This window comes from Rhipicephalus sanguineus, chromosome 8 (genome assembly GCF_013339695.2).
Source record: "Rhipicephalus sanguineus isolate Rsan-2018 chromosome 8, BIME_Rsan_1.4, whole genome shotgun sequence".
Lineage (NCBI taxonomy): Eukaryota > Metazoa > Arthropoda > Arachnida > Ixodida > Ixodidae > Rhipicephalus > Rhipicephalus sanguineus.
Genome location: NC_051183.1, coordinates 41,766,786 through 41,777,268, shown reverse-complemented (window position 1 = coordinate 41,777,268; position 10,483 = coordinate 41,766,786). Strand labels below are relative to the sequence as shown.

General features: G+C 47.5%; 1 protein-coding gene across 1 annotated transcript; it reads right to left on the bottom strand.

Annotated features, from left to right (window-relative positions):
• Nucleotides 1–2,253: 2,253 nt before the first annotated feature.
• Nucleotides 2,254–6,611, bottom strand: LOC119402690 (dnaJ protein homolog 1). The gene is made up of 2 exons (XM_049418207.1): nucleotides 6,191–6,611; nucleotides 2,254–2,956 (listed from the first exon to the last, which is right to left on the bottom strand). The coding sequence occupies exons 1-2, from the start codon at nucleotides 6,560–6,562 to the stop codon at nucleotides 2,417–2,419; spliced, it is 912 nt and encodes a 303-aa protein (XP_049274164.1). The 5' UTR covers nucleotides 6,563–6,611; the 3' UTR covers nucleotides 2,254–2,416.
• Nucleotides 6,612–10,483: the final 3,872 nt, after the last annotated feature.

Genomic DNA, 10,483 nt, shown 5'->3' with positions numbered 1-10,483 from the left:
GAGGTGCCCTCACTCTCCGCGTTACGTTGTGACGAATTGAAAAACGAATGGCGTACAAATTACGGAAACTTAATTATGCTACAGCGCGCAAAACTTAATGCATTGCACATCAATTTAGGGACCTTTTCCCTCCGTTTTATGTTGATGGTCCATTTGTTTCTTGATAGGTTGAAGAGCAAGAAAGTTGCAGGTCTATGATTTAATTGCAGATTATGTTTTGACAACAGGAAACACTTGGGCCTCTAGGTACGAATAGACCATGAAAATAAACATTATCACTCGTCTTGTGAGCGGACAAATTATTTTGACAGGAGCAGGGAACTTGACCTATGACATGAGAGAGAGAGAGACTATTAGAAAAAAACAGATTTTTGCAGGCGTCTGTATACCGCTGTCGTGCTACTGTGTGTAGGGATGGGGAATGGGATTGACAGACTAAAGAAGAGAGGGAAGGAAATAATAATAAAAAGAAAATGGACATGATCTGCCACGATCAGTTAACATTACACAACATATTAGGCCCTGTGTCCGGCCCTTCAAAGTAGCGACGGGTTTTACAGTCACTGTTTAATTACGTCATGATACACTTATACACGCGTCGTTGCAAGCTTTTTAGATGCATGTTGTTTTCCTACCTGATCCAGCTCACTGCTTAATAATCTCTGCGTGTGGCCTTTACAACAAATACAGGCGGCAATAAAATTTTACCTCCATTTATTTGCCCTTGCACACTCCTACAGCTATCATTCGACCCACATTGATGATATAAACCTGGGGTTTCAAACTCCCCTCAGCTAGCGGACTGCAGTCACGAAATTTAGTCCCACAAAGCGCTGGGACAGTGAAGATGGTGGGAACAGTGTTGGGCGAGGGGGCGATTGAACAAAATGTCATTTAACGTTGACGTTGGAAAGAACGCCTTTCCCATATCCCATTTATCCGTCATTTCTGACGGCGATTTGCCGTCAAGCTTCGACACAAATATCGATACTGATTTCAACAAAGTACAATATCGACGCCGATTCTGATATATAGAGTTTTCGTTCCACGCTAATGTATCAAATCATAGTGACCGCATGGGTTGCCTCGCGCAAGAAAATATGCTTGATACTAGTCCAGTCTTTGTAGCTTACCCGAACAAAGCACTATTAATTGCAATAGGCGAGAAAAAACCACTAAGTGCATACTTATTAATGTGTATTGTTACACACACACACGCACGCGCGCGCGCGAATTTTACAGGCTTTCGATCTAAAGCAAGAGTCGCATGGCCTCCAAGATATACGCCGCGCGCCGGCCCTCTCGGATGCCATGAAAAGTCGAGACATATTTCTCACAATGCCTCACAGATGGCAGCACATTATCTAGCGTTTGCTGCGTTGGCTTGATATGTTTTCCTCTAGATGGACATAGTTGTCCATTTTTAGAGCTGTTTGAAAGTTCGTGTGTGTATTTTAGCGGCGATGGCTGCACTATCCCGGCGTTTTTCGACGTAGTTTGATGGCCTCGCGAATGCGCCTACAGTATGGGCTCGTTTTCGTCGTAACACCTGCCGAACGAAATGCGTCGAGACTCCTTTCACTACATGACATTTATGTAGTGTTTTTGTCCGATGCAGCTGCAAGCAACATCGTGGCTTTGTGGTAAGACACCTGCTTGCCACGCGAACGGCCCGGGTTCGATCCTCATTGGGACCGAAGATTTTATCGTTTATTTTATTTGCTACTTTCTCGATTTTTCGCTCACGGGTGATTTTTCGCTCACAACCAACGGTGCCGACGCCGACAGCGGAATTTCTGCGACACGAGCTCTCTAACGCTACCGCGTTAATATTGCAAGTACTATTTGGTGGAGTCACAAAACTCTTCCGTGTTAAGCCGCGGGCCGCTAGAGAAAGGTCCGCAAGCCTCCCGCCGATCGCGTGTTCGAGACCCCTAATATACACAGCACTGACGAAATTAATAGAGATGGAGGAAGGATATAAACATGGCAAACAAGATTTCAATAAAACATTATAGTGCAGGTAGAATGGCTGAAAACGTGGAGCCAATATAATTTAGTTTTTAAACGAATGCTCGTGGTAACGTCCACTTTGCCATGTACCTTGCTAATTTGCAACTGCTTGACAACGGCGCTGTAAGATGTAACATAAGCACAGTGCATGCAAGAGCTATATGAACGCCGCGTCATTATGTTTGAGAAGTGATCAAAGAGAGCGAAGAGAAGATTGTGCAACCGATCTTTAGGCTTAAACGTCAGGTACTCTTATTACACATTGACGGAGGTAAGACATTGAAGCGTCTCCGGGCACAACAGTACGCCAGGACCCTTGCGCTCCGGACATACTAGCCTCACCCCCGTGCGACACCGTGTTCGAATTTCGGTGGTGTGACGCAACGCCCGTTGTTCGAGCCGTCTACTTCGGCGTATCGGGGTAAATGATGTCGAAGCTGACCACAAGGTCCCCGCGTTTGGTCGGGTCCTTCGGATGCGGCAGGCCTTCGTTGCGGATGCGTTTCGTGGCCGACGGGTAGATGGGGCCCTTTAGGTTGAGCGGCACCACACCGCCCGTAAGCGTGGGCACGTTCACTTCAAGGCCGCGCAGGGAGTCCGTTAGGCTTATCCTGGCCACGTAGTGCACGTCGGCGCCGTTCCTCTTGAACAGCTCGTGCGGCTTGTCGCGGACCACGAACACGATGTCGGCTGGCACGCGTCCTGGCAGCCGGTCCCCCTCGCGTTCGAATCGTATCTTCGTACCCGCCTTCCAGCCCGGCTTGACGTTGATGGTGAGGACCTTCTGCTCGCGGCACTGCGAGCGGCCGTCGGAGGAGGTCACGTTGCGGGTGACCTTCATCTTCTTGACGCAACCTCGAAAGACTTCCTCCAATGTCAGGCTGAGGTCGTGGCGGATTTCGCGGTCCTGCACGAGGGAACGGTATGAGTTGTTGCTTCGCGCCTAGGACATGTCGGGATCAGCGTAAAGGTTAGAATTCATGAGAACAAAGAAGAAGAAAAAGTCACTGATGTTCAGCCCTTGTAGACACAGTAATCACGATCGAAAAATATGTTTGATTGGTTTTGCAAAGACTATGCACACTGTCTTTCACTAAAGATAGGCTTCTGTGTTGCTCGTGTCGCTGAACGAAGGCGGCCACTGCAGTAGCTTGTGTCTTGACACGCTTCCGCGCACGGTAAGCTTCGCTATAACCTGCTAATGTGGCCTCCCCTAGCTCGGATGTTTCAGCAGGCAGCTTTGCATTTGCTTAATATTTATCAGCCTGCCCTCTGGTTATATCTACTGGAGGATTGGTTTCAGCCTCTTCATTGAGCTGAGACGCACGGATAAATGGTCCTGCCGGCGAGCTATCCGTGGCGAGATCGAGCGACCAAGCACTGGCGAAGCAGGCGCGAAACTTCGACTAGTCACGTGGTACAGCAGAGGCGAGGCTCCGAGCGAGCGCAGCTGCGGATCCTCGCCGGTGTAAATCGCGTGGCGTGACGTCACGCCTGCCACACTTGCGCTAAGTCATAGCGACGCAAGGAAAGACCTTGCGAGACATCGCGTAGTAGAATTTTAACTCCTGAAAAACTGAGTTCGACACCGCCTAGCTTAACACGAATAGATATAAAAAAAATTCACAGAACAATTACCATATTGCACATGCGTCCCACCGGTGTACGGTTCATTCAGCATTAAGATTGTGGGCACTGGTGCATACTTTTGTTAGTACTTCAGCCCTAGGGCTTTCAGACCGTATTCTACGGTTTGTTTCGTGTTGACGTTTTAACTTAGTATCACCGCCTCAATGCACATATTTGCTTTGTTCATGCTTTTTGCTGAATTATTATTGTCCTCAGAAGCACGTGCTAGCTACAAAAATAAATAATTAAGAAATAAATACGAAGCAAATAAATAAATAGGAAGATACAAGGTACGCTGTTCCGCTATTCCCCTGAGTGCATATCTCGGTACCTGGTCCACCGGTATACGTCTCAGTCCAGTGTTCAATAGGTACTGCCGAGCCCTTTTAAGGTATTCTGAAATGGCGGACTCATCGTATTACTGAAGTAGTGGACAAGCCACAACATTCCTCTGCAGCATCCTTGAAAGCGGGGCGCCCTTCATATGGAGTAATGAAAACAGGTGAACATGCCTTGTTGCGCCAGCGCAAATTCGCGACTAATCTGAACACAAGTGTACGAGCTCCTAGTTTTAGGCTGAAGTATACACTAATCAGCTGATAAATAGCCTCTATAGATAGCTGATAATTAGCCAGTGAGACAGATAATTCGAGAGCTCTACGGGAATTGGTTCCTGGAAGAATTGGTTCCTAAGTCTGCTAAACATGTTTTTCAGGTGCAGTGCTTGAAACATGAAGAAAGGACAGATAAAAAAGGCCGATGGCGATCCTTTTTTAGCGCTCTTTTTTCTTCGACCTTTATTCATGTTCGATAACTATCTGTACTATTGAATTCATCATGTTAATGCCGACTGATAAAAGAAGCAAAGGCTTACTACTCTCCTGCAGTGGAATACAGTCCCGTCACGTTTATCATGTTCTTCTAAATAGAATACTAATCAAATAGAAATTTTATCAACTGCTTACAGGCCCTGGCATTATAGAACACACGGTACTGAAAGCCGTCTTTTTTTTTTCGATACACGTACCAAACGATAATGCCCGCATCTTTATTGCATGAACCTCGGCATGAAGATGTGCACATTACTCTAAATCGTAAGCTTTCTTTTAAACAAAGATATCAAGTTAGATGATGATTTTGATGAGAGCACTGAAATTGAAACTTTAATTTTGACTGCTCTATATACAGGGGACAGCTTGCCTGTCTGACATAGTCGACTACAAAGTAGAATCAAGCGTCTCCTTTTCCTTATCTAAAGACTGCGTTCTAGTGCCAAATACATCTTCACTGTTTCAGTGCTCCGCCTCACTCAACTAAGCCTAAAATATTGCTGTAGTGTAATATATACCTCAAAAGTGAAGCCGTACACCTACTAGCATGGTGGCGGCCGCGGCAGCCATCTTAGTAGGGGTAGGATAAAGCCAAGAAGGTTTTGCGGAAAAATACTGGAGTGAAATCTCTCGCAACGCCTTAATGGCAAAAGTAAAGCCAACACTTGCCGCCCTTTATCTCGTAAGCACACCCTTTCTTAATAGTACTTTCTTAAAGATCAAGTTTTTTTTGCTCTGTTAATGTAAACGCTAGTTTAATTTTATAATATTTGGACGTCTTTCCCGACGAAAGTAACATATCGAGATGTGTATTGATGTCTTGATCTCCAGAAACCTCAAAACATTTGCGAATGTTTTGAAGTTTCTTGTAAAAACCAGTAACACAAAGTCCCACAGTGAGCAGTGTCTCCTTGAGAAAATTCGCCTTATGCAGTCTTATAGGGCGTGGTAGGGAAACGCTCCCTTTCCATCGCGGAACGTCGGCATTTTAACTTGATCCTACTAAGATGGCGGTAGCAGCCGCCATCTTGGGATGGGTACGGATTTGCTCGTGAGGCAGAATGTCCCCTCCAGCAAATCTTTTTAAACCTCCATGGCCAGAACATTTGCTTGCCGTGAAGAAAAAGAAGCGCTTTCGTCCCATGCCCTAAACGTTAAACGTGGCCAAGTTTTCCAGGCAGATGTGGCTCAATGTGCGTCGTTGTATTGCTAGTTTCCTTAAGAAACCTCGAAATCGTGGCAAACGGTCATGGAAATCAACTCATTCATACTCATCTCGATATGCTACTTTCATCGAGGCAACGGCCTCTTATTTCAGAATTAACCTAACATTTACAGTGACAGATTGAAACAAGTTATTATATAAGCAGGCACCACCCGAACAGAACATGTTTTCGAAAATAAGGGTGCTCAAGCGCTGGCTTCGCTTTAGCCGGTGAAGCGATGTGAGAGCTACCACTCCAGCATTTTTTCTTTTCTTTTTTTGAGAATCTCTTTGGTCTCACCCTACTATATTCTTTTGACAATTCTCTTCCCTTACTATAAGGACGCTTCTCCGCGTTGCGTACAATGAATGCAAGAGTAGCGTATTTTCTTCACCACAGTCTCTTTTCCGCGTTTCTCCTGTACTAGAAATATTCTTTGTTTTTTTTTTGTTACTACTTTCGTAGCAACATTGCAGGAAAGGGATTTCTCATCAATGTCCGAAAGATGCTTACCTTGGCCGCAGTGTCGAAATGAATGTTGTGGAACAGGTCTCCGCCGAACGAGAAGGGCCCCGTGGAAGTGGGCTTGGGCCGTCCACACGAGCCGATGTTGAACGGGTCGGCCCACTGCCGGGTGTGTGCGCGATGGCCGCCGAATCTCGCCTTCCCGCCTTCCTCGACGCTCCTGTCGTACTCTTCGCGCGTCTTCTTGTCGCGCAGCACGTTGTAGGCCTCGGTGATCTCCTTGAACCTCTCCGACGCGCCCGGCGCTCGATTCTTGTCCGGGTGATAGCGCAACGCCAGTCGACGGTAGGCCTTCTTGATGTCCTCCTCGGTGGCGTTCTTGCTGACGCCCAGTAGCCTGTAGTAGTCCTTATCCGCCATCGTCGTGCGGTGTTAACGTTCACGCCAGCACAGGGCCGGAGGCGACACTTCTTCGTCGTCGTCGTCGACTTAATTTTTTGACTGCCGTCCGTTGCTGTTCTTCATGGTTGGCAGCAGCACAGCCGAAAACGACGAATTCAGGCGACAAACACATGGTCTCGCTTTTCTCAATGTTCTATTCTACATTGTTTTTGTCCCATATGCTGTCCAGCTTTCAACGATCACACCAAAGCTAGAGGTACAGCTTTGAAAGCTGAACCCATGAAATTCTGCCGTCATTCGTACAATGCCAGGTATCGAGGAAGCCCCGCCTGTTGAAGGCGTCAGTGTTTAGGCAAGCTTCCTTGTGGCGTGAGAAACCCCACTGTTTAACTGGACGCTGTATTTTGCGGCGGAACATTTCTTGAACTATCGCATCACAGATACCTTATGGCTCCCATGTATTGTTCCTCTTGCGTGAGCTTCTATGACGTCAGTCGCATGGCGCCATGATCCGATCGCTTGTTTCGTGCATACATCAACACGCTGGTCTAGAACTCTGGAGCTGCCAGCTCCGCACTCGACAGGCGACGTCTATGGACGAGGCCTGGTTTGAGAAAACCCACGTATAATCATGAAGCATTTGTGACCTCGCATGCTCAAGTGCGGGCTGCCTAAACTACGTGCTATCGGTAGACGCGGTACATGCAGTCCGATATGCGCCGCTCCAGCGTTCTTGGGAAGCGCGTTGATGCCCGTGCGTATCGCGCCGCAGCACTCACTCTATACTGGAAGATACGATATTCTGGTATTTGCCTTACCGAAGCCAAGATGTGATTGTGAGCACAAAGTAAAGAAAAGATAGCAAATGCACGACGCGCCCACGCTGAGACCCAGCCATCCAAACCAGCGCCCTCTAGAATATAGGTATTTTTCTTGCTGGCGTTGCGCAACCCCCCCCCCCCCCCCGCCCCTTTCTCTCCCCACTTCCTCCCTGACAAAAAAATAATAAGAAAGCCTTGTATTTGGTAAGCTTCGGATGTAACGGCGGCCAAGAACAAACTCTTAGTAGCAATAACAAGCTTGGGAAGGTTACTGGTCATGGAATAAAAACCCTCTGCAGGACGACATGCAACGCCGACTTGGAGAACTGCGCGCATTGGGAAAATTCTGGCTTTGCGAAAATTTGATGCGAAAGATGCTTTTCGTCATGCGGCCTTTACGGCACCACTCAATAAGCGGATGAACGCAAGAGGACAGCTTTCTATTAAGAAAAATAGATACTCTTTCATTTAAAGGGGCCCTCCCACACTTTTTTTTCAAACACCTACGTCGCCGCCGACCGCATCAACGCGTAGTAGCGCTCGCCAGAACTATTGCGGGCGGAAATGACGAAGTAGAGTGCAGACCTATGATTGGATAAATGTAACGTTAGAAGTGATCGTGACGTTGCGTAAAAAAAAAACACGGTTGATTCCTCCGTCATAGGAATCGGAATGACACGAAAGTAAAGCGTGCCCTTACAGAAGTAACTGAATGCTTACTGTACATTGATATAAGAGAGTTTGCGCAATGTATATTGATGTACGGCAGCTAATGGCACCGTTTAACGTGTATGCACCCACTTTGATGATTGGTGGTACGTCTCCATCCCGACGACTAACGTCCATGTTAAATGACTAAACAAACCCTTGTGGTAGCTGTAGTAGTTAACGGTGAAAGCGTAATCAGTGAACGAGGTGTGATAGCCAGAAGAACGTCGCATATTGGACGTAGAGCTTGCTCGCCGTACCGCGGCATGTTAAAATGTGAGTGAACACCCACGGCCGCACTAGAGGGAAACGCAAAGCGCGTCGTGTCGCCCCGGTAGCACGGCCGCGATTTTAGGGGCGAAGCTCCTTAAGGCGGCACCCGTTCGTCCCTCGTAGTCGTAGTAGTAGTAGTAGTAGTGCGTAACCAGTCCTAACGCTAGTACCAGATCTTGACCGCCAAGGTGGGGCCGATGGGAGATTTTTCCTGTGCGTTGTTGAACAATAAAAAATTCGCAGCGTGCGCGTTAACTAAAAGCCGAATTCTTCTGTCTCTCATTCCCCATTAGCAGCCATTGGCATGTTCCAGTAGGAAACGTTAGTAGAAGTAGAAGTGTAAGTGTTAGCTAAAAGCCGACTTCTTCTGTCTCTCATTCCCATTAGCAGCCATTCACCTCCAAGGTAGTGCCTGGTGAGATTTCTCCGGTGCGTGATTAAACAATAAACATTTTGTTCAAAACGCCGTTGATTGATGAAATAAACCAACGAAAGGCGCCACATGTTTTGTAAAAGCAAAACGAAAGAACGCCAGATGTTTCTAAAGCAAAACGAAAAGACGCCAGCTGCTTAACGAAAGACGCCAGATGTTTTCTAAAGCAATGGTTTTCTAAACAATGAAAATTCACAGCGTACATGTAAAATTAAAGTGAGCTGCAAGTCGTCATAACTCATCGAACCTTTAGTATAAACGCGCCCGATCTCACGTCGGTGATGATGTACTGGGGAGAATTCACGGAAAATTCACGGTTTACCGATGAACCTCCGGAGCTTCGCCCGCTCATCATCATTCACTCCGTGGATATGCTGTGATTTTTTAAAGACGATAGTCTTTCTTGGGTAACTTAAACGCAGAAATTTTGGTCTGTCTGTCTTTCTGTTTGTCGGCACGTCCCTCGATTCAGCCACTCGGCCAAAGTTGAACCACTTGCCCAAGGGCCAGCCGTCTTGAACTGGTACGGCTGTTCATACTTGTGAACGTTGTCGATCAAAAAGTAAATATCATGCATATCTGAGGTGCAACATCAGTAGGTAAGTATTAGGTGGCATGTTCCTTTAATAGAAAATGCATACACACGTAATTTTAAGGACCCTAGTTTCTTAAGCTGCGCTGAAAATGCATAAGAATGGAAGCTTGAGCGAGTTGGTATGCGTTCATCTTTGTTGAAACAGCGCTCACTAGACGACGACGAAGTAAAAGAAGGCACAGGACAGGCGCTGCCTGTCCTGTGCCTTCTTTTACTTCGTCGTCGTCTAGTGTGCGCTGTTTCAACAAAGCTGAAAATGCAACTGCGCTGAAATTTGCCTTCCTCCGTGCCCTTCGCACGAGCTCATTGTTGTGTTTCGGTTTCGGTTTTGTATTGCACTGTACGAATGCTATGGGTTGGTGTTGAAAAACTTTAGTTTTGAGAAGGCCAAGAAGGTGAAAAAAAATATTTAAAAAATGAAAAAGCAGCGTTGTGGGCGGCCTTCAGGCTGCCGGTTGTGGGCGCCGCTCTGGCGTTCCTGTTTTACCCAGGCGACGTGTAAATAAAAGAGTGTGTGGAGAGTACTCGTTGAGTGCGGACGTTTCTCTGCTTCAGCGCTTCGCGCCAAACCGCGTTTTCGGGCTCGCTGGCGTCCCCGCCGGTCGCGTTGGTCACCGCCGGTCTTCGCCTGCTGCTGCGCCGGGACTACCAGCACGCAACACAGCACTCATGTTTCCCGACGTATTGCCAGATGGCGTCCATATCTCACACAGCGCCTCTTCTATCGTCTTTACACGACATTTGCAGCGAAGCACGCAGATACGCGGCCAATTTTTTCTTAGGGCGAGCGCGACAACGGGGAACGCGGGGTTACAGCCAGGTGAGGCAGGCGCGCGTTGGAGAGATATTTTTGGTTTGTATTAGCGTGATGCTGAGCGAGGCCGGCGCTTTTACGACGCTTGGGCAAAGGTCGCCACCTCGCGGTGTGTTAAGTCACTGACAAAATTCAACTTCTATTGAAAACGCGCCGAATGGGACGGACGCGTAACGCGTTGCAGGGGCTAGTCGCGGAGGCCCCAGCAATGACGAATTACTTTACCTTACCACTCCCAGAGGTCAACACCACCCAGCAGACCGGGAGAGTAGTAGATATAAAAGGCGCATTCGTA